This window comes from Podarcis vaucheri (assembly GCF_965113315.1).
Source record: "Podarcis vaucheri genome assembly, chromosome: 10".
Taxonomy (NCBI): Eukaryota; Metazoa; Chordata; class Lepidosauria; order Squamata; family Lacertidae; genus Podarcis; species Podarcis vaucheri.
Window position 1 is genome coordinate 56387186 of NC_138748.1, and position 24916 is coordinate 56412101.

Consider the following 24916-nt stretch of genomic DNA (forward strand, 5'->3'; position numbering starts at 1 on the left):
CACAAATCAGCTGGTGATAACTTCAAGACATGCTAGGATCAACCGCACTCTAGATTTTCCAATAAAATGTTTTCATACTGGAAACACTAGTGTTATCTCACAGTTACAAAATCTAACAGTAAAAATGAAAGCCAAAATAAAGGAACGTAGCAGAACAGACAGAAGTATGCTTCCTGATTCCTTCTGTTGCCAGGTTGGTGTCATGAGCGATCATAGGTGATGTCTTTTGCTGCTGATGACACCTTTGTGTTCTGCTTCTGTTTGGAGACTCCTTTTAGTCATTGCAGGTAGCAAATGGGGGGGGCCCTTTGCTATGCTGCTCCGTTTGACCCAACTGCTGCAGGATTGCAGGCAAGCAGGCCACATTCCTGCCCTTGCTAATAAATGTCACATGGCCCCTATAGAGCTAGTAGCTGGTGTGCTGCTCCATAGCCATCTCTGGCAATGGTGCCAACAATAAGGTGTGTGGGCCTAGTTGCCAGAATTTCTGACACCTTGCACTGTCTTAATCCCTTGCTTCCTTAACTCCTGTGTATTATGTGTGGAAGCTAATTACGAAAAACTGAAGGAAATAGAGTATAGTTGGCTTGTACTCTGTAAAATACAAAGAAGAATTGATTCTCTGGCACCATGCAGCCCTGCATTCAGCTTTTTTATGCTAGAAGTGCTTATTCTGCGATACTTACAGAAATATAGGTGCTCACTTTTACACCCATTGCATGTTGGCTGTTTTGATGAACAACCTAGTGAACGTTCTCTCATCCCTTGCTGTGTCTCTGGAGAAAGCTGTCGTCATCAGTAACTAGGTGGTTGCTACTCTGGGCGTGTAGGAGTATTATTGGCACAGATGCTTTATCAGCTTGTTAAGTACATACCAGATTGTTGCTGTTATTTATTAATCCTCTTTTTAAAAAGTATTTTTATCCTCCCACCAGAAGATAAAGTTTGAAAAGACCATATAAGGAATCATTTAGCTGAAAGGTATTGGGGTTTTTAAGTTGCTTCAGCTGCCTGCTGTTGAGTGTTAGTTGTTGGAAAGGCAGATGATTAATAACCATTTCACTTGTGTGTAGATTTATTTCAGTGGACTGTAGATGTCTGTTGTTTGATGTGAAAGGTCATCCAAAATAGTTGGATAATGTTGCTCATACTCTTTTGAGTAAAGTCTGTTGTGCTTAGCCTTCTTGTGTTTCTTTCTGTACAGGAAATGCATCGTCGTTTTGAAAATGCACCCGATTCCGCCAAGACTAAAGCTTTGCAGACTGTTATAGAGATGAAGGTAAGAATTCTACAGTTACATGAAAGAGGAGATGCCTATTCAGAGCAAAGGGCATAATATTTCTTGTTCTTTTGCTATTCGGGGTTTTTAATTTAACCATAAGCAGCACACTGTGGTATATTAAACCACAGACATTCATTGACTAAAGGGAGATAGGATTTTTACAAAGAAGTTGATGAGCAGAATGTGTTGAGGACCTTTTCATCCAACCAGATTACGGAAAATGCTCTTTGCTCTTCCTACTACTGCTGGAATATTTTCAGGGTGTTGGGGCTTCAAGTTTCAACACATGGAAGATTCTCCCTTCTTGTCTTTCTTCACTGACTGACAGTGTTCCTGTAGGAGGGCCTGTTTTTTGTTTTGCCATATCAGGGTGCGTTCACAATTTATGAAAAAGACTAATTTGCCCATTGTTCACTGTGTCTGAAGGATTCTAAAATCTCTTCCATGGAGCGTGGACTCCGAGATTTGGAAGAAGAGATCCAGATGCTGAAGTCAAATGGAGCCCTCAGTACAGAGGAACGAGAGGAGGAAATGAAACAAATGGAGGTGTATCGTAGCCATTCCAAATTCATGAAAAACAAGGTAATGAGTGAACACTATCTGTTAGTAAATGATATACTCCTCTAAGAAACTAATTAAACCAACTAATCACAAAGCAGATGAGGCACTTGCATTCCACCCTCTCTACTGGTGTATGTAGGTAAAGGTAAAGGGACCCCTGACTGTTAGGTCCAGTCACGGACGACTTTGGGGTTGTGGTGCTCATCTTTATGGCTTTATGGCAGAGGGAGCCGGCGTACAGTTTCCGGGTCATGTGGCCAGCATGACTAAGCCGCTTCTGGCAAACCAGAGCAGCACACGGAAACGCCGTTTACTTTCCCACCTATTTATCTACTTGTACTTTGACGTGCTTTCGAACAGCTAAGTTAGCAGGAGCAGGGACCGAGCAAGGGGAGCTCACCCTGTTGTGGGGATTCGAACCACCGACTTTCTGATCGGCAAGCCCCAGGCTCTGTGGTTTAGACCACAGCGCCACCTGTGTCCTACTAGTGTATATACACACACTCAAATTGTTGAAATGGAGTTCCCTCATGATAATGAAATACAGTTAACTCTTTTTCATAATTTGCGTATTGTTCTTCAAACAGTAATTTTTATTTCATAAACTGATGTAGAAGCACTATCCAGTCTGTTCTTGGCAAAATTAATCACAATTAAATGCAACACAAAAGGGCAGTAGACCTCAAAAGGAGATCCAGTTATTGATCTACTGCATAATAATCAAATTAAAAACATTCTGCATCGTCTTCTTTCAAATTTATGTATTTTATTTTCAGCAGTGTTTGATACTTGGTTCTTTAAGCCAGTAATTTTTTTCGCAAATTGTTCTCAATTACAAGAGTTTGTCTCATTACCAAAGAACCGGTGGTGTGTTCTAGATAATGACATGCCATCTTTGTTGTTATATGTGCAATATTTCCTGCATGCAGCTTAGGAAGAAGTGTTTTATTTTAGAGATCCTGCCTTTTTGCCAGGGTGGAGGGTTTGGCAAGTGTTGAATCTGCTGGCTGGTTTTTTTGCTACGATTTTCCTCCGTGCAGACTGTGGACATTTGACAGGAAAACATTCTCATATAAAAGTAAGAGAATAATAATGTCGTGGCAGGTAGAGCAACTGAAGGAAGAGTTAAATGCCAAAGAGGCCCAAGGAGAGGAGCTGAAAAAGAGAGTGACTTCTCTCCAGACTGAGGTCTCTGCCGTAAGATTGACTTCTCTGTGTGCAGTGCCGCTTACTTGGGCTCTGCTGGCTTTCCGGGTAGCTTACTTTGCTTACCTTGCACTCTGCGGCTGTGAAAAGCACTATAACTAACTATAAATCTGCATCTGTCTTTAGCTTACTTATGGTTGATATAAGTAACATCACAATCTATAATCTACTTCAAACACCCAATTTTCATGACTTGGGCTAAGGTGTCATGCTATATTTTTAGATTCTTTCAAAGTGCTTCAGATGCGTCTGAGATGCATGTACTGAGCTCTTGAAAATGCACAGTAAAATGTTATGACTTTGATTGTATTCCACACTACATTTTGTCAGGCTGTGTATGTTCATAAACATTGTGTGAGATTAGGAGCAGAAATGCAGACCTTGTTAGGTCCTCATTTCCTGTCCTGCCTTGAAGTATGTGCTGCACATTTAATCTTAAAACATGTCTGGATTGCAAGTTTTTTGACTTGTTGATGTATTTGGCTTCAATTTCTAGGATGAAATGAAATAATATCTCTATGATAGACTCAACAGAGAAAATATTTTTCTACATCAAAACTGAGCTGTGATCTTACCCTGATTACAGGAGATTGTTTCTCTATTTAAATAAATCTGATTTGAAGATTGTATAAATGCATACATCTTTTTTTTAATGGGCTACCATGGTGCACCAGTGTATGAAAATATTTTGCAGTTAATGAAAAATAATGTAAGAGAACAGGGAGGGGACCCAACCCATTTTTGGCAAAAGTACACAGCTCCCAATGTCCCTCTAAATCTATGCTGTAGGGTCCCATAGGGGGCGAGGAAACTGTTGGAAATTGCTTCCCTTCATGTTTTATTCATAGAAGACTCACAGTCATCTGAGCGACACTGTTTACTACAATCTTAGGCCCTTGTATCTAAGTTAAAAGAATACAAGCTTTGCCTGCAGGTTCATAATCTAATACAGACAATGACCTGGATTTTACTTAACACTAAGTCATAGTTTGTTCAACAAATCATAGCTTGGTTTGCAAAGTTTGGTTTGTTTGGTAATTGCTCTTGTCTCATGCCTTTGGAGCTTGGTGAGTGTCTGAGGTGGCCAAACAAACCATGGTTAAGAAGGGTACTGGGTTCACATGCCATACCAATGGTTAAAACAAACCAAGCTTCATGAGCTGACAACAAACCATGGCTTCAGAACATGATTAGTTGGTGGTAAGCAAACCATAGTTCCACAGAACTAAATGACCATCTCTGTTTCCGTTGAGACATGATAGGCACTAACTATCTGTGCTTTCTGGAAACAAATACATGTTTGGTTCATCCCTCTAGAAAAGTCTGTTGAAACAATCTCTGTTTGAAGTGTTGTTTTAAAAACGGTACAAATCTTCAGTTGTTTTTGTACTGTTTGAAAAATTATCATTAGGTTTTTATGATGTGTCTGTCAATTGCCTTGAGACGTATGTAAACATGATTAATTAATTAATAGTTAAGCTGCTGGGCAGAGTATGGATGATCAAACAAATCATAACTAAATCATAGATTCTTCATGGTTTAAAGTTATGTGCAAACCAAACCTATAATTAATATAAATAATGTTTATAAGACAAAATAGGGGAGGAAGGGAGCCTTGGCATTACTATTAGAACAAAGGATTTATAATTTGCTGAAAGCCTTGAGAGTACTCAAGAGTGATGTCAATATAGTTACTAGTTAATGTTTAAAGTACTACCTGGGAAATACATTGAAGTTCCCTCAATTTTCAAATGCATATTTTTTTCACATCTTTGCTAAAATATTTTCCTCAATCATACATAATTGCAACACAGAGAAACACAGGTATTAAGTAGTAGGAATGTAGGCCAGAAACAAAATGATATTGGCACTCTTCAACAAAGCAGAACAGCTCCTTTTTAAAATCAATGTTTTTTGCTTCTGCAATTCACTACCAAGTGCTTTAAAAAGCTTAGGCAATAACTGATTGGCTTACTATTTGGCCTATTATTTGTTCTTTTCAGTTCTTGGTTCATCAGCAATTGTTGGACCTCTGCCTGAAGTTGAATGTAGTAGTGGAATAATATGCATATTGGCTACAGTCCAGTTCTATTTTCATTTTACAACATTATTTTAAGACTGTACTTGCACAGGCGCATGCGCTCAGTGAAGTTTACTGTCCTTTCCGATTTCCTGAGCCAGCTTGGTGCCATGCCTTTGTGATAGCTGGAAATATTTCCGTAAATAGTTCTATTTACTTTGACAGATTAATGTACAGTTTGATAACCTGTATTTTTCTCTTTGGTTCCTTCTTTAGATTGGTCAGGTGAAACAGGAACTGTCACGCAAAGACACAGAGCTGTTGGCCTTACAGACAAAATTGGAAACCCTCACAAACCAATTTTCCGATAGCAAGCAACACATTGATGTTCTCAAGGAGTCCCTCACAGCTAAAGAGCAGAGAGCTGCCATCCTGCAAACAGAGGTGAAGGGCACAATCTTGAATTATTGCTGTTTGTTAACTATAAGGGGGCCTTTTGAATTCAGGGATAAAATACAGAAATGTAATGCTATGGAGCTCTTGAACATGGTATGACAACTTTGCTCTGTTTAGAGAAGTCTAAGCCTGATTTCTATGTATCAGAAATCAGAGTGTGACAGTTAAGTTTTTCACCTTAATTTCCACTGTAACAACTGGTGCATTAGAGGTAAGTTAATTCCCCTTCTTATAAGCGCATAGAAAACTTAATGTTCAAGGATATCTTCAGGCACTTAGCAAATATACTTCTTTTATTTAACACAACTCAAGCATTGCAGAAAAGGACATATATGAGGTTAATAGCATAATAAACTTTATAAATTGCTGCTATTACAATTCTCAAATATTGATTATTGATGCTGAACTGAGAAACCCCAATTAGTTCACAATTGTCTGAATCGGCAAGGCTAAAATTGGGCAGCAAATAAAAGGTTAGCTGGACCTCCCAAAATGAAAGGGGCTCAAAGGAAGGGATATTTACTCCCATTTTTTCCTTTCTTTCTTTCTTTCTTTCTTTTAAAATGATATTTATTGAGAATTTAAAATTACAGAGAAAAAAAGAAAAAGAAAAGGAAAGGAAAAAGAAGTTAAATAATACAAGTCAATAAAAAGAAAGAAGAGAACAAAACACACAATACATGAAAACCAAAAACAAAAGCGAACAAAAAAATAAAAACAAATCCAATATTCCCAAATCTTTATCTTTCGTTATCTTGTTTCATCGACCTCCTCACACCTCCCTTTTTTGTATTCTAGTTATTAATTATCTCAGCAAATCCTTTCCATCTTTCACTATGTTCTGTCATTAAATTGTCTTAATTTATTTTAACCTTATCTTACCATAAAAAGCCCTAAAACTTAAAACTTCTTTGTACATAACTCCTTATAGCATTTCTACTAAAGCCAAATAGTTTCATTCCAACATTTTTTCTAACACTCATTAATTTTACAATATTTCTCTAAATGAATTTTTAAACTTTCTTCCAATCTTCATCCACCGTCTCTTCTTCCTGGTCTCGGGTTCTGTCAGTCCTTTCTATCCATTCCATTTAGTCCATCAACCTGGTGATCTTCTATCCGAGGCTCTTAACTCTTTTCCATGTCCCTTCTGCAGATCTTCATATTTATACCTGCACTTTACTTTGTCTTCTGCTGATCTTGTTCTTAATTTCCTTCCTTTATCGCTGAGGAGTAGATCTCGGGGAGACTCCAACCTAACAATGTCTTTATCCCTTCTCGACAGGTCCCAATTTTTCCTTTCTAACCTTTCACAATTATCAAAGATTTCACCATTTTGAATACTGTGGTGCCATCCACAAACTTGTGAAGTCCTGACTAGGTCATTTGTGAATACATAAGCCCACAATTTATGCACATTTAACTTGTGCACATTCAGCTTTACATGCTTAGAATTTTTTTAAATGGAAAGCGGGCAGGAATCTGGGGGGGGGGGGAAGACTTTGGCAATCCCACCCACATTTGCACCCAGTGTGTTTTGACTATACACAGTTTTGACTTTAGGCATGATCCCCAGAATATAACCCCAGCATAAGTTATAAGATTACTGTAAAAAAAACCCAAAATCCTGGTTCTGTTACAGCTCCTTGGAAAAACTCAGTTAGCTGCCACTCTCCCAATGTGCCCATTTCCTGTTCTTTAACTAAAATATGTCCTGTTATCAGACTTGATTAACTGAGTCCCCAGTTGACAAGGGTTTGCTAAGCAGCTTCAGAGTCTATTTTCAAATCCTGGTAGAAAGTTATAGTTACAAACAGAAGAGAAAAGCTAGCATTCCAGTGGCTTTTAGTTTGATTACATTATTGTTATCTGCTCGTATTGGTGCATTTGTATATATTTGTTATGCTTACAGCCTAAATGTATGTTCTGCAGACCATACTTTCTGAAAATGGCAGTCCTGTTCTATAGACCACACCTTCTGAAATGCATATATTTAAAGGTGTGATAACTTCTTAAAATGTTGAACTATGCAACTCCTTTTGTTCAATCACAATTAACATAGTCTGGAAGGTTTTTACGTGTAAGCATATGGATCTGTTTTGTATGAACACGTAGTTTTATTGCTTCTATTTGGATAAATAAATATGTTAGCCATAAGAGGGCGCCAGTGTATTGGTTATTATAACAAAGTACTTCACATTAGTTCCTAATGTTCATCAGAATGAACTAACTAGTTAGTGGCAGATGTTTATATTAAGAGGAAGATGAAAAAGTATGGCATAATTTATATGAATATTTCAAGCTTCATCAGAAAGCCTTTTATTAGTATTTTCTTAACCATGCACAATAAAATTGGTGTTAACCTTGTGCGCTGTATTAACAAAATTGTTGAGTGATATGGCTTCCTCAATTTTGCATTTGTTACAGAAGAGTTGTTAAAAGTATAAACATTAGAGTGCTTCTATAAATTTTGCTTTATACCCTGTCTCAAAATACCATAATGCTTGCTTCATGTGGGATTAATTTGACTCTCAGTACTCAGTGCATTGCCCTTATAAATATTTGACTGACATAACACTCGGTAATATTACAATAGACTGTTCTACTGGATTACAATTTAGCATCCTTTTCTGGATTGCTTTGGAGAGAAGGCAGGGCAGTCTTTAGGCAATGCTTTACTTCAGGAGTGAGGAACTAGCAATCCACAGACCAGTCCTGTGCACAAAAACCTTTCAGACCCAATTGCCAACCTCTGAGCTCTCCGCCACTCTTCTCGGCCAATGGCAGGCCAGCAAAGATGTCCTCTTCTAAAACAGCTGCTTGGACCAGTAGTAGATAAAGCAGGTTAGAAGCACCTGTCTGAACCTTCCCAATTTCCAGTGCTTGCAGTGTTCCATCCACCTCAACTTTCAGGTACTGCTTAAAATCTTGCTTCAAAGGTTTCTCTCCTCTTGCCTTTCCCATTTCCCCAGTGAGACCAAAATGTTACAATAAAGGTAGTAAGGTAGCTGTATAGGACACCTGCAAAATGCAGTACAGTGAAACTTCTGTAAACGTGCTTGTTCAATGTGCATCCTGTGTACAGAATTTCATTTCTCTAACTTTAGTTGTATGCACAGTGAAAACATTACAGAATACGATGGTAAGACTGCAAATGTTTTTGCTTCTATTAGCCTAGTTTTGTTAATGACCTGAATGTATCGCTTCAGTGTCAGTAAAACTGGCACCTATAATAAGCATGAAATTATCTTAAAAATTGGTGCTCTGAGAATTAAGGTTTCCTGTTTTTCTGTCATATGGATATTTGTACCCTAAAAGTTAGAAGAAAGTTAGAGCGGAAGAAAGGAATCTAACCCAAAACACCATCTGACAGTATTAACAAATGCTCATGTTAAATCATTTAAAAGAATAATCCATGTGTACATTCACTGAACATTTTTTTAGTTTGAAATGCAATAACATTGAAGCAGGACACTTTTTTTTTTTTACTAGACCGCATGACCAACAGCTAGTATTAATAAGTGATTCTTTGCCAAGGAAACCAAATGTATGTGGGGGTGTGGGGGTGTCCAATATGCTGCTGAATGTGTATAGTTTAATCAATCCACAAGCAAGCTCTAGATTTTGCCAAAAGTTCCAATTACTGTAAGGACTGGAGTGAATGAAAATCATGAAGTGGAAAGTGGAAGGTTGCCAATTTATAACACATTACCAGTAGACTGGTTGTTGTTGTTGTTTAGTCGTTTAGTCGTGTCCGACTCTTCGTGACCCCATGGACCAGAGCATGCCAGGCACTCCTGTCTTCCACTGCCTCCTGCAGTTTCGTCAAACTCATGCTGGTAGCTTCGAGAACACTGTCCAACCATCTTGTCCTCTGTCGTCCCCTTCTCCTTGTGCCCTCAATCTTTCCCAACATCAGGGTCTTTTTCAGGGAGTCTTCTTTTCTCATGAGGTGGCCAAAGTATTGGAGCCTCAGCTTCAGGATCTGTCCTTCCAGTGAGCAATCAGGATCAGTAAACTGGTAGTTGGTATCAAATAGGAATTGTTTCCTAGTAGCCAAAACCCAGGGTTGACAGGTCTTCAGACACAAAAAGGCCAAAGCTGCTTTTGAGAAGTTATTTATTTTTATATGGTTTTATATGTTCAGTAATAATCTGCCATGCAGCAGCTTTCTTACTTCTTATGCTCCATAACAGAAAAGTCATCACAGAGGTCACATTTTTTTTCAAAATGAAAGAGTTGAATGTCTATTGAGCACACATACTTAGTCTATAAGCCTATTTAAATTGTTATAACAATAGTCATTCAGTGCATAGAACTGACCACAAGTCCTACATGGTGGTATCCCAATCAATAATTTCATGGGGTCTGAAAATATAAAGAGGGGGCAGCTATACACCATTGCTAAAGGGTGTCCCTGGGTACTGCCACCTTGATCTTTATTTATAAAGCTGTTGTAGGAACATGAGTGTTGGGAGTTAGGAGGGAGAAGCCTCACTTTTACCAGAATAACTCTCCCAATTCCAAGCTCTTTTAAAAATGGTGTGCCTGTATTTTTCAGCCTTTTCTCTACAGTTATGCAGGCATTAAATATTTGTTTCCTTCGTTGAAAAGTGTAACATATTTGAGGCAACTATTCCACTTTGATGCGTGTAACAAATAACTGTGGGTTTTTTGTTTTTATTAAAATCATGAAGCTAGGGAGATACCACTCTCTCTTTTTAATTGTCCACAGACATGTTGATATAAGAAATTTGCTTTAAAACTGTTCAGTTATTTTAAAGATGTACCATGGAAACCTGGTACATCTATCTTCTCTATTTAAAGCATCTGAATCCAAGGCTTGGCAGTTGACATCTGTAATACTGGGTCTGAAATGCAAAATGACCTTGTTTATCCTAAGGGCAGGTAGGTGGAGAGGATGTTGAGGTTAGTTTCAATATGTAAAGGAATCTTTATAAATAGTTGTAGAAACTTAAAATATTTTTGTAAATAAAGCAAAATAAAAAGCAACATTTATTTTGGAATAAAATGCTTCATCCATATACAATTTTATTACTATCCCACTGAGTCCTTTTGCTTGGCTCAGCGTTGGCAAGCATATGGCTAATTCAGTCTCTTGAAATATGGGTCTCCACCACCACCGTAATGTCTAAGTTACTTGGTCCTTTGACCTTCCCTGTACCAACCCAGTGCCAAATGAGGAAATTTGTATGCAATAGAGAACTGAATCCAACACCCAAGAGGTTTGTTATTTACCTTGACTTTACTAAGCTATTTGAGGCTCTTGCCATGTAAGAATTTATATGTATTCCACATGATTTTCATATTTTCCAGTTCTGATCCTCTGTACACCTAGTATGGGAACAGTTTTCAGACACCTACTAGGGACATTTTGACATGCATTGCTTGTCTTATTGAAAACTCAGAACACAGATTTATCAACAAATGTTTTTGTCGTTAGAGCACATGTCGGAGCCAATGACTCCCACAAGCACACAAAAAGGACAAAGTGAGACAAACAACAATCTGACTTTTCTCCTGAACTGAGCTCTCTAGTTGGCTGAACTGCAACAATGGCACGTAAGCTTAGAGGTCAGAACAGACAGAACTCTGGGTTTAGTTTATTAATATTAGCTTATCTGATTTCTCAGTATTCTCACTTGAAGCACACCAGGATAGCATTGAGGAGAGGGAGTTGGAATGCTGACTGGTGAGGAAACTGATTAATCGTGGGAGAGACAAACTTAAAACAATGAAGAGAGATGATCTCACAGCAGCTGTTGTGACCAGAGTACTCTTCGTGGCCCTTTTTCAGGCATCCAGCCCCACAGCACTAGGGAAAGGAGGAGAAAGATGGATATTGTCCTGGTCACACCCAGACCCATGAAGATGAGTTTCTGGATTTTTAGTTCTTTATTGGCAAATCACTCGGGTACATCAGCTCCTAAGGTGCATGGGATATACACACCACTCGCCACTAACTTGCTGTCTAGGCAAGCTCCCTCCGCAGCCCTGTGCCCTGTCTTGGACAGTGGGAGCAGCAGCAGGGCCTTACCTCTCTCTGCTTTCTTAAGCCCCCTTGTCTGATGTGGTGCATGCAAACACCTGATGGCTCCTGCTTAATGGCAACTCCAACTGCTCTCATCCTTCATACCCCTCTTTGAGCATGGAGACAGCAGAGGGGCAAATGGAGGAGTTTGCAAAGGCCTGACTCTCCCTGGGGCTGTTGCTGGCTTTCCAGACTCTGAGACCTCCTGCAACTGCTCCTCCACATCCTTTCCCCTTGTGTCTTGCCACCCAGTCTCCTCCTCTGCTGGCGACTGCCTTACAGGTGGCTCCGAACCCCACAAATCACTGGCCCATTTCCCTGGATCCTCTTCCTCCCTACTTGCCTCCTCTGCCCATTCCTCAGGTTCCTGCCCATCCCTGACAGATATAAACAAACAGCTCTGTCCTTCCTTGGTCAGTGGAGGATCCTGGAGGAGTTCCATCAGCCATAAATATTTTTAGGCCATGCTGCTGCTCTGTAATTAAACATAAATCAATATCATAAAAGAAAGAAGGCCAGCTTTTGGTTAAAATAACTTTCCTAGTCAAAACTAGGAAGGCTGTTTCCTTGGAATAGCTTTTTGAGTACTGAGAAAGTTACACAATGACTTTGTTGAAGTTGGCACTAACCTGCTTGCCACAGAACTTGAGTGTTGGCATTCTGTGTGAGGCATCCATAAAATGTGTTGCTGTGTATAAGCAAGTGCATAATTTCTGCCCGCAAGAACAGGGTTAACATGATGTCTCTGTACCTTGCCAGCTCTTAACAAACTTTGCTGAAAGCACATTCTGTAGTTTCTAAGATGAGACCTCATACAAAAATAAAACCAGGAGTTTTAGCCATCCCAAATATTAAATCAATATTGAGTTCAAAGTATATTGCCATTACAGATATGGGTGTTTATTCATATACTTAAATTGACTTCTTTGATCGGAATTAGGTATAAATTAAAATGCTGGTTTTGGGGGGAGAGGGGAAATAATTCCTGACAATGAAAATGATTTTTGTCCTAGGATCCAAAGTATGCTTGATATAATGCTGGACATTCCTTCTGTAAGGCACCAAGTATCTCAAACCCGAGGCTCTGGTAGCAGGGCTCTGGCATCTAACTCCCTAGTCACTAAGGGCAATTTGGAGATTAACTGTTGTTCTGCAGCACAGAGGTTGCAGGTGGTTAGAGGGTGTGCTACAACTTTCAGGGCCAACAGTTCCAGGAAACCACAGGAGGGCAGAGTGTTCCATCCTGCTTATAGGCATCTGGGTGGCCACTGTGGGAACAAGATGCTGGATTACATGGGCCCTTGGCCTGATCCAGGAGGCTTTCCTTATGTAAGTGACAGTGTTGCAAGTTGCCCAGCTTTCTTCATATGCCTGCTTTATTTAACATGGCTCCTTACTTTGAGCAACTCGTCGCTCAGTGCTGGTTTGACTGCTACAGACTGTCTAGAAGCCAGCATGGATGTGTAGGACAGCTGACACACCTTAATTTTTTTTTATTACAGTGGTTCCCCGCAAGACAAATGCCTCGCAAGACGGAAATCCCGCTAGACGAAAGGGTTTTCCGTTTTTGAGCTGCTTCGCAAGACGATTTTCCCTATGGGCTTGCTTTGCAAGACGAAAACGTCTTGCGAGTGTTCCGATTTTTTTCCGCTCCCCCCTTTTTCTAAGCTGCTAATCCGCTAATAGCCTTTTAGCCGCTAATCCGCTAAGCCTTTAATAGCCACTAAACCGCTAATAGCGCTAATCCGCTAAGCCGCTAATAGGGTTGCTTCGCAAGACGAAAAACCGCTAGACGAAGAGACTCGTGGAATGGATTAATTTCGTCTTGCGAGGCACCACTGTATTTTTTGAGAAGATAAATGGTAGCTGTTAATCGTGTTCCATCTCCTGGACAGATAGGTGAGTTTTTTCAGTGAGCTGGATCAGCATCTTAATTTCTCAAGGCATCAACCAACCTTGAGTGCCTTTGAAGTAGGTTTTTAAAAATCAGATATTACTTAGGTTTGGCCCTCAGACCAGCTGGGAACAGGCTGGAGAATATGGTGGTGGAGAAATACATGTTTTTCATAGCCAGGAAAGAACCTGCTCTCCATTTAGGCTAACTGATTATTTGTACTTATGGCTGATGCCTCCTAATATTTATAACAAAGGAAGTTTTATTTCTGGACCTGGTCTCATTTCTTAAGGCAAATTTATGCTTGATTTGGCCAATTAGGATCCTTAAAAAAAAAGGAGGAACAGCCCATTAAAGGAAAAACCTAGAGCATCAGCTGCAGTTAACTCATTGTCTGATTAAACAGCTTTTCTGTATTTTGAATTGACCAAGTTTCCTTTAACATCTTGAGCTTGCACAGAGGGAGCCAAAGATTCAGAATGCAGCCAGCTTACTCACCGTGACTGATGGCCTTGTAATGAATTCAGCTAATAAGCACCAAATCTGATACTGTCAAATAGGATTAACAGCCACGTTAGCTAGCTTGAACTGTTTCTGAAAGCCAAACCGATAAGGGTCAGTGGGTTTCTTTTGGGATCGTGAATGGCCTGGTGTTGTCACTCTTACTCTGCAGTGGTCTTCCAGGTTGTTCTTTTCTTTCTGGTGGCCATCTTGCCTAGTCGGAATTAGTGTTCAAACTGTTCTCATTCCTGCTACAGTCCCCCCTTTGACTTTGGAACATACATAGGCTGAGAACACAGAACAAAATATTCTGCAAATTATCAGAGCTGCTAGAGTCTTTGTGAACTCTACATTATGTCACTCCAATTCTGCTGTTTGCTTTAATCCTTGTTCTCTAAAATGTCAACACAAACTCGGTGGGAGGGCATACTGACTGCTAGATAGGGATGCACAGTAGTGTCGTCTTTTTTTCCTTTTTTGTGGTGGGGTGTTGCATTTCCATCTTGGACTTGATACAGTAATATCGTTTACCCACACTCAATCCATGTTAGCCTTGTCTCTCCCATTCATTTCCCCCCACTGTCAAAATGCAACCTGCAAGCTTCTTGGATCAGGGACTTAGATTTTGCTTAGGTTGTAAAGTACTATGTACAGTGATGGTGACACCTACGTGAATTTATGTGGGATTATGTGCTCTCATGCTTTTTTCAATGATATCTTTTTGAAAAATAAAAAGCGTACTTGCCAGCTGCTTTGAGTGTTTAGAATTAATTTAGATTAGAGTATTTAGGTCCATTATTAATAATGGCATGTTCATTTATTAGAATCATTGATGACCATACTTTCCCCCCCCCTGAATCCTAAGACTTCAAAGATCCCTTTCAGTATGAGTCTGACCCAGATGCTCACTCAGTTGTGGGGTTAGAACTCGTGTAGTGTAGCAGCCTACAGAGATATCTATGTATCTATATAGATACACATTTTTCTGAACTTGTACTGCAACTTGCCACATAGGTGATGTTTGGGGAGACAAAAGGGAGGGAACATATATTATTTACTTATTTATCTTTAATCTCCTAGGAAAATGTACACTGATCAAAAGCGGTTGGGGAATCACAGGAGTTGAAATTGTGAAACACAGAACACCAGGTGGTTCAAAAGACACAGAAGTAATGGTCTTTGGAGCTGCTTCTCGCATTACTTTTTTTACACCAGGATATATACCATAGTGCAATATATCTGTGTTTGGATTATGTTAATGGCATATTAACATTTTTTACCTTTTTTTTACCTTTTTAATAGCATATTTAGATTTAAATTGCCAGCAGTTGTCAGCAAAATACAGGGAAGCATAGGACTTGTCCTTTTCAGATTAGCCTTTGAAAAGTGGCAGAATAAGCATACATTTACCAGGCCCAATGTATTCAAAGCTTGCATATATGTTGTATTTGGTAGTCCATGATGAAATACAAAAAGTTAGATGAAACATATCCCTAAAGCTATTTATTATGTATTATTATTATTATTTATTGTATTTCATGCCTGCCCTTCACCAGAAGGTTCCAGGGCAGGTTACAGATGATAAAAACACAATTAAAACAGTAAAAAACACACCCCACCTATAAACCACAAATCAGTAATTCATACAACACGTTACAGAGAAGCCACCTAAATCAGTTTTTCAGTTTATAAAGACCAGGGTAAAGAGCTGTGTCTTCAGCTACCAACTGCTTAATCAACCAGATAACAGGTCAGCTATTTTATTGGAAAATGCAAATCTGCCTTTTCAACTGCTTTCTTGTGTACTGCTTTTTTAATTTAAAAAATTGGTTCAGTGCTCTTACTATTTGCTTTTACAGTTCAGCACCTACTTTCTACTATAAATTTAGCATTTTTGATGCAAGATTTATGTTTGATGGGAAGCAGAGAGAAATAAACCTGTGAGCTGAATCTGGTAATACAGTTCAATTCTTTGTCAGCAGAGTTTTCCCTTGTTTAAAGGCTGTCTTTCTTGAAGGTAATTGGAAGTCTTGTTTCTTTTAACTGATTTCAGGTGGATGCTCTCCGGTTACGTCTAGAAGAGAAAGAGACCATGTTGAATAAAAAGACTAAGCAAATTCAGGAGATGGCTGAAGAGAAAGGAACTCAAGCTGGAGAGATTCATGATCTCAAAGATATGCTGGATGTGAAAGAACGCAAGGTTAATGTTCTTCAGAAAAAGGTAGGCCAGCCAGGTATACAAAGTTCTGCGCTCCAACTCTTTTTGTCCGAAAGTGGTTATACCGATAGCTACAAAAGTCGCATTTAGTGAGGATTGTGGTTCAGCCTTCTGTTGCAGTGGGAGGATTGGTAATGATAAACCTGAACAGAGTTTTATAATTAGCAGAAAACCTAGACTGTGTTGCTCAAAAGATCTTTCACCGTGTTTCTAATGCTACATTAGTCTTTGCAATGACTGGAATGTTAAATCTCATACGTACTCTCTTGTATAGCGAGTGGTGGAGTCTGCATAAGTTCCTGGAATGGCTGTGTGATTGATACGAACAAATAATATGATAGTCAGGGAAGTGACCGTTGGTGATTAAGCCTGTACATCATACGCTTGTGCAATCACACGCCTGGGTTCTGTAGCTATGCAGAACAATATCTGGCTACATTCTAGATCTTTAGCTATGGAAGTGTTGGCCCATAACTCCTATTCTTGAGCCTCCCCCTCAATCTGGATGTGCCTGAAGGGGCAGAGTGAATACTTTCCTGCTCAGATCTGTCATAACCATCATGACTGGAGCAGATTTGAGAAGGTTGGTTTCTTTTTCCTCCTGGAAAAACGAGTCCTCATTATTAAGAATGCCTTTAGTTTACTCTCATTTCAAAATAGATTGGCTTTACCTAACATTTTTCTTTTTTGATAACTTAAGTTTCACACGCTACAAATGATGACAATCAGTGCCATCTGGGTGAGGAGCACAAGTAGACTCATTCATGTGTGGCCAGAAGTTTGCATAACAGTAAAATGACCCTTCCCAACTTGATGCCTTCCTTCTGTTTTAGACTGGAACTCCCAGCAGCTCAGTATGGCAGCCTTTTGTGTGTGACTCAGAACTTTTGGTGTGCACCTTGAAGGGGTGGCAGTGGACTTTTCTGAGCCCCTGTAGAGAAGCACCTCTAATATTTAGAGTGGTGCAAAGCTGCTTGTAGGATGCATTCCCACAGTTGCTTGTGAATTTCTATGTCCATAGGCTGCTATTGACATAGGGTGACATGCTTGTAAGGAACATCAATGGAAGCATTGGGCCAGATCAAATTGCATGCTGCCTCATAGAAGATGCTCTGTGGGAATGTATAAAATAAAAAAATTCCTTCCAGTAGCACCTTAAAGACCAACTAAGTTAGTTCTTGGTATGAGCTTTCGTGTGCATGCACACTTCTTCAGATACACTGAAACAGAAGTTGCCAGATCCTTCTGTGTGGGAATGTATGATTTGGAGTGTCCCAAGGCTTTTTGTGGAGTGACCATCTTTATCTCAAAGCAGGCAGAACTTTGGAGAAGTCACCCGTCTATCTTTATTCAATTTAATTGCGTGGCTATTCCCTCCCCCCCCCCACAGGTGGAATAAATAAAGACAACGGACACAGCGTTTAGGTTAATGGGCGAAAATGGCCACAACTTTATTGATTACAGGAAATGAAGGGTATTGGCTTTAGGCATTGGCCCCTAACCGACTATCCGGTCTGACCGGGAAGGGTTAAACACCAACAGGGGGAGCCACCCGAGATGCGTATCCCTAGGCGCTCCCCGAGGGGTTACCGCTTGGGGGGCGCTTTAGGCCCTAGCCTCCGTAGGTTTCGGACGAGGCGTCGCCCCTCGGAGTCCTTTAACGAACTACCCTTCAAGCCTTGGGGGAGGTGATGGCGTTCCTCCCCCCCAACCTCATCTGCATGACAATACCCCGGCCAATGCCTACCGCCAAAACCGAGGGAGTTGTGACGATTTGCTACGAGGTAGGCGAAAAAACCAAGTGGCTCACAACCAGCCAATTAGCCAAATGGAAAAACTCCTACCAGGCCCCTTGCGGCGACCAGCCAAAGCCCATAGCAAGGTCAGTGGCAAAACCTAAAGGGCGGGTGGGTGGGAAACTGCGTCGTCTCCAGGGTGAAAAGGGGCAAGCCGAGGGCTGCCCCGACCTTAAGTGGCCTTTCTAAGGCCCGCCCCTGCCGCCAGCCAATTGGCTGGCGCCACAGGGGATGCTAATTGGGGGAATCCCTGCCTCCCGCGAGGCTGACGCCAGCCTCGCGAGAGCGAGTGTGGGCGGGGTCGTGATCCCGTAACCCCCCCCTCCTCCTGACGATCGGAAGGGGCATTACAAGACAGTTACAAAATGGCAACATTAAAAATTCTTAAACCCATCAATTTTCCATATTAATCCGCACACAACATACTTGCAGTAAAAGCAATTTTAAAGAAGTTTTTATTACAATTTTTGAACAATAAAATTAAAGTAATAGGTGAATGGCATCTACGCCTGGTGACATGTCAGTTTTTAATCTGTCTATAAGACCTGGAAGATTATATATATATAGAGAGAGAGAGAGATTGATTCCATGCAGTTTGCACTAGTCAAAGTTAAAATGATCATTCTCTTCGCAGAAAAGAGCTCGGAATGGTCTTTAATATTCGTAATTCAGTGGACAGTGTAATATATGTGCTTTTAAAGGTTCAGTGCTTGTTATACTAGGATTGATGTCTCCCCCCTCACCCACCCTCTCTCCCAGCACACATAAACACTTATGTGTTTTTCAGCTTAATTTCCTGTATAAGATAAATTAAATGGGACAATAGTAGCTGGCTGGACATTCCTTGCATGAAATTAGCATAAAAGCCATCCTCTCAAGGGTTCCCCTGAGGTTTCATGTTACAGTGTATTTCTTGACTTTGTAACAAGTTACTGACTTGGAAAATGTAATTGAATGTTTGAATTAAAGCCTCTTTGAGAACCTATGTTAAAGTTGTACAGCTTCCTGCTTGACTGACTTGCTGCTGCAGATGCCAGGATCATTCCCTTTCTATCTGGCTCCAAAGACACTTCAAATTAATTTTTATTCTCCCTTGGCAATATCTGTAATGTAGGCCATTTGATTAAAGATGTACAGCCTAAAGTAAATCTTGTTGAATTCACTGTAACTTAGTAACATGTGCATGTAGCTACAAATTAGCTACAAGATGGTTAACTATTAACCTATTTTAATTAATAAATAAAATACTGCAGTATTTTATCAGGCTTAACTGCCACACTTACATAGCACACTGTGTTTACTGAAATACTGTTCATGGTGCTCTTGAAGCTGCAAGGATGATACTTGATGAGTTTGCAATTGATGTGTGTGCTGCAACCAGAGCAGATATTCATATAAACTTTTGAACACTTGATGCAGAGATTTGGAAGAATGGAAATGATTTGTAGTATAGATTAGAAGGGTAAATGCAATTTTATTAGCATATTTCCTTACGATACTGTATGTACAGATTTCTGCTAGGGGTGCCTACTTTGAATTGTTTTAAAATTTACTGGATGTCATTTTCTGTGTTCTTCTGAATGGTACATTGCCTTCCACACATATCTCAAGAGAATCATTCAATAATGCAGGGTAGCATAAAAAATGATGGGGAACTGAAGAACTGGGAGCAGCACAGAGATTTAGAAGCATCCATGGAAGAAAGAGGTAGTCTCAGTGAATTAGGTGGGAAGGCACAGCTGACTGGGCTTCCATCTTAACATCAATTATATATATATATATATATGTAGGCTATGTAAGCCTGGAACTTCCCTCATCCTCAGCTAATGATTTTCCAACTTAATCTCTAATAAGCATTTTATTCTTATTAATATTACTATTAAATCATGATCTTGAAGAAACAATTTACAAAACTTCTTGTAGCCCTATTAGCGATGTCAGTTGTTTACAGTTGTCTTTCAAGTACAACATAAATTTATTCCAGTCTTTCAAGAAATTCTGGTCCTGCTGGTTCTGAATTTTCCCAGTCAATTTTCCAATTTGGCATATTGACTGGGCACCTCTAGTAAGGAATAGAATGCTGTGCAATCTTTCTAAAAACATGTTGCCCATCTGTTTCATGTTAATCTGATTCTTTAATTGATCTTGCTTTATTTAAGATTGAGAATCTTCAGGAACAGTTAAGAGACAAGGAGAAACAGATGAGCAGTTTGAAAGAAAGGGTAAAATCCCTGCAGGCTGATACCACCAACACCGATACTGCCTTGACCACACTGGAGGAAGCACTTGCGGAGAAGGTGAATATGAAAGAAAGACGACCTTGCCTAAACCCTGCCCCCCCCCCAAGCCACAACAATGTATTCTCCTTGTGAAGAGTTTGTCCTATCTCAGGCAGGAAGATCCCATTTTCATTGGATGTTATCAGTTTAGCTTAATCAGGTGCTGAAGTTTAAAACACTTCTGATTGCATTTGGTATGTGTATTAATCAAGCACATGCTGACTTAAAATCTTCTGAAAACTGTTCAACTCTGAGCTTGGATATACGGCTTGAGAAATATATGAATTAGATAAGGAAGCTGGAAATGACTTCTAACCTGTGACGCTATGATAGTTGTGCAGCTCATCTGAGAGATGCTGTTTCTGTGTCATTTTTGAGATTCATAATAATGATGATGATTATTTTTTTTTGTATCCCACCCTCCCCAGCTGAGGCCGGGCTAAGAGTGGCTAACATCATAAAAACAACACAATATGCATAAAAACAGACATCAATTAATTAAAATACATCTTAAAATTAATTCAGACAAGTTAAAATCTGGGCAGGTGGCAATTATCAGGTTGGAACTGAGAGTGGTTAGTTTTGGCTGTAGTTCAGAACTAAACTGTAAGCTTGGTCCAGTGCTGCATTTGTTTATTGTAAATAATACAGCATGGCAACTTTATATTTTTAATTACTGTATGGCAACAGTTACCTCATAGTCACTTAGAGTGCTGGGTGGTGAAGTGAATTTTGCTGTGTGTTGAGTAACTTGTGTTTGCGAGCATCTCCTGGGCATAGTAAAATCATCCTTGCCATCTAGGAGGACACCACAGATCACAGGATTTCAGCTTTGGTAGTCACCGCAAGACGAATTGATAAGTTTGCTTCTGAATTTAATCAGAGATTCTTTTTTTCAAAATGTCTTGCCTCTAATGTCTTTCTATATTTGTAGGTTGGATTTTTGATTCTGGTCTATTTTATTTCTGATTAACAGCCCATATAGATTAGTGCAGCCGATGGGGTCCCTTCAGATGTTGCTGGTCTGTAGCTCTCATCATCCCTGACTATTAGCTGTCTGGGGCTGATGAGGGCTGGAGTCTAACAATATCTGGAGAATACTGTGTTGGCTACCCTGACACTAGTGTCATCCTGGTGCAGCAATTGCACAAACTGCTTTATTTGGTGCTCTGCATAAGTTTTATTGGGAGGGGGACAGTGATGACAAGGGATTTGTTTAGCTTTATACTGCATGCTTCTGAAAACTACGTCAGAAGCAGCATTTCTGCTCTCTCACTTCTTCAATTTCTATGAATGTGTTGTCTTTGTGACATGATTGGTGTGGATCTTGTTCTACCAGGGAAACGGTTTAGCGAAGACCTATCATGTGTTTAATTTGTATAACAACTATGTGAGTGAAAGGTTACAGAAATTTATTTAAGTCTGCAACACTATGTACCCTTGGGAACAAGACTCATTTGAACTCAGTGGGGCTTGTGTCGATGAGTAAACATGTACAGACCTTCTCAGAATTAAGCATTTGTCCAGCCAAATGGATTTCTTTTGACAAAGCGCTCTGTTTTTGTCAGGAACGTACAATTGAGCGCCTGAAGGAGCAGCGCGACAGAGATGAGCGAGAAAAACAGGAGGAGATTGACAACTATAAAAAAGATGTTAAAGACCTGAAAGAGAAAGTCAGCGCCTTGCAAGGAGATCTTTCTGAGAAAGAGGTTAACCAATATATATTATAGGCATATAAAGTAAAGAATCTTCGTGTTAAGAAGTGTAGTTTTCTTGATTCTCTCAGCAATTTTATCCACTAAAAACTGAAATGTACACCACAGACATTCAAATGAATATGCATGGAAAATAAGATGAAGTTTAAAATTGCTGATACCTAGAATGTGTTTGTTGATATTGGTGAAAACTGCAATTTATGGCTTATTTTCAACATTTGACATTATCTTATTGCCTGGATTGGTCACTAGACATAGACATCAATGGATACTGAAACATTGAAAATGTTAATGTAGCTGATTGAGCATAAGTGTGCCCATCAACACAAAAGGGAAATTGGGGATATTGGGAAACAGAACAGAGGGGGAAAACCTGAAACAGGTGATTGATGAGTGCAAATGCTCAGTGGGGACATATTTGCAATCATTGCCATGCTGACTGTCTGCTGCTGGGGTATGTGTGCGTGTACATGCTGGAATTTTGAATAGAAACACTTCACACTATAACATTTTGTTGCAGGACTCTACTTGTCATTGACACGTGAATGCTGCTTCTGGTGTTCCCATGCTGATACTTAGAAATCCAAAATCGAAAACCAAGCATGAGGGAGATACATTGCCAACTTGGGTTAACTCAGAGATATGCACAAGTGTGTGTATCTATATGCAAATAAATATATAAATATAAATATGCACACCCAAAAGAGACCCATCTAGTGGCATGGAACACTGAGAATTGGGAGGGGGTGAATAATTAGGGGAAACTGACAGCTGAATAGGAGAGAGAATAGAATGGAGCAGTTACAACAGGAGAACAGAGATACAAACCAATGATTGGGAGTGATGGGAGTTATAGTCCAACAACAACTGGAGGGCCACAGGTTTCCTATCCCTGGACTACAGCTGTCTAGGAAGTGGCTGTAGGCTGCAATTGCACTTTTATTCATTTGGGGGGGGGGAGTCAGGTTTTATGAGCTGGTAGTGGGGGAACAGTGATGCTGAATTTGGGTGGGGGATGAGAGGGGAATGTTGTGATAAATGAGTGAACAAAGCACAGCTATTCCATAGTAAATGGTTGGTGTGAAAGTAGTCTTTCTGTTTTATGCCCATAGACATTAATGGCAAAATTTAATAATGAAATGTAATTGGGATTCGGCATTAGTTTGTCACTTTCCCCATCCCCAAAAATAATAACCCAAATGGAGGGGGGGGGATGAAAGCAGGCCAGTGATTTCTGGGCATGCTCAGTGGGCACAGAATGCTAACTGACTGTTGGGGGGGAGGAATGGAATAGTAATAGCTGGACTCCTGAACAGAAGCACTGAAAGGGTGGAAGGGCTGAAGAGTCTTGTGGTGTCTTAAAAGGGTGGAATAAGAGTCCAGTTCAACAGATCATCATGTGCTTTTACTCTTGGCATATGGATTAAAGAAAATAATAATGCAGTCAGGTGGAAATGAAATCTTGTTATATAAAATGGAAATGAAAAAAATAAACTCTGGCAATTGTGTTAAAAACTCAATATATATACTTCATTGGTTTCTAAGGGCCCCAAGACTCCTTGTTGTTTTTGATTCAGCATAGCTATCACTTTTGGCACTGAGCTCAATGACAGTGTGAAGTTAATAGCTGATTGTTTTTCTTCAAATAAGACATAATTTCATCTAACACATTTAGAAGTACTCTCTTCCATTGAAAAAAGAGGTTTTCATATATGATGCTTATAAGCCTCTAAAGAAATGTATTGGTCCAGAGCAGAAAACAAAATGTAATTGATATATAGATTGGGAACAAAATATTGGTGCTAGAGCTGAAAAGTATAATTTTGTTCTTCATGCTGCTGCATGTGTTACCTTTGTTGTAGACTTCATTACTGGATTTGAAGGAGCATGCATCATCTTTAGCATCATCAGGACTGAAGAAAGACTCTAGGTTAAAGACATTAGAAATTGCCTTGGAACAGAAAAAGGAAGAATGCCTGAAACTAGACTCTCAGCTGAAAAAGGTAAACACTAGAAACCTTTCTCCTTTCAAATGGAAATTGTTGGTCCTTCTCAGACTTACCCTTCTTTTTTGCCATTCCCTGCAAATTCCCTCCTGCAAATTTTAGATAATAAATTATTACTTTGGGATCAACAAAGCATTGTCATTCAAAAAAAGTGTGTAGGACGATTGCATTAGTGATTGGGGTTGATTTCCAGCCACTTTTGCACACAGCAAGAAAGTGACAATAGAGAATACATGTGTGACTCATGTCCTTTTTCCATGCTTTTGGGCATAGTATGACCTAGCTCACACATTTTCCCTTGATGAGATGAAGAGAGATGCCAGTTCTCTTACACATCATATCCAGAAGTTTGTATCTTCCTCTCCCTGTTTCCTTGTATCATGCAAAGCAATACAGAAAGTAAATAGACTGATAAAGCTATTCTGTCAACAAAATTCTAATAACTAACTAGGAAAACATTAGTTATTTGAATGGATGCAAAGGCATTTATAAACACAGCTAGTTCATAAAGTGTTCAGATGGGGAGGGGCTAAAATTCTACTGCAAAAGATCATCTTAACAGGCATCAAAGTATAAAACAGGTAAACTTCATAAACTAAGGAGATGAGAGTTGTGGAATAAGGGAATGCATTCACATTGTAATTAAGTTAGGAAAAAAGCAGCTGAAATAACCATTAATTGGAGAAGAAGCATAGTGGAAGAGTAATCTTAATTAATAGAAAATATTTAATATTCATTTTTGCAGCTACTCACTGTGGAGATGCTTTTAAATATTTGTTTTCCATTCCACAAGTCTTAGAATAAGTTTCATCTGAGATTTGTCTTCGGTTCTTAGTCCTGTTGTAAATCCTGTTTTAGTTTTTTTGTTTTTGAAGCATTTCCCATGCCTGGGCCTATTCCAGTTGCTTTAACAAAAAGAGATGCAAATAA

The 24916-nt window shown here is 39.6% G+C and overlaps 1 protein-coding gene and 1 long non-coding RNA gene across 14 annotated transcripts in view; one reads left to right on the top strand and one right to left on the bottom strand.

Moving 5' to 3' along the window:
• The window catches only part of ERC1 (ELKS/RAB6-interacting/CAST family member 1), a 159331-nt gene that overhangs the window by 28397 nt on the left and 106018 nt on the right, over positions 1-24916 (top strand). For 9 of the 13 annotated variants that reach the window (XM_082240419.1, XM_082240417.1, XM_082240415.1 and 6 more), the window contains exons 4-11: positions 1205-1279; positions 1709-1864; positions 2948-3031; positions 5346-5513; positions 16026-16193; positions 20146-20283; positions 21834-21974; positions 23843-23983. In XM_082240419.1, coding sequence (XP_082096545.1) covers positions 1205-1279; positions 1709-1864; positions 2948-3031; positions 5346-5513; positions 16026-16193; positions 20146-20283; positions 21834-21974; positions 23843-23983 — 1071 coding nt within the window. The remainder of the gene's footprint in view (positions 1-1204; positions 1280-1708; positions 1865-2947; positions 3032-5345; positions 5514-16025; positions 16194-20145; positions 20284-21833; positions 21975-23842; positions 23984-24916) is intronic. The other 4 variants (XM_082240418.1, XM_082240423.1, XM_082240416.1 and 1 more) reach the window with 1 other exon arrangement.
• LOC309542117 lies at positions 15857-16588 on the bottom strand. Its single transcript, XR_014224091.1, has 2 exons — positions 16453-16588; positions 15857-16046 (listed from the first exon to the last, which is right to left on the bottom strand). It is a non-coding gene; the product is annotated as an uncharacterized lncRNA (long non-coding RNA).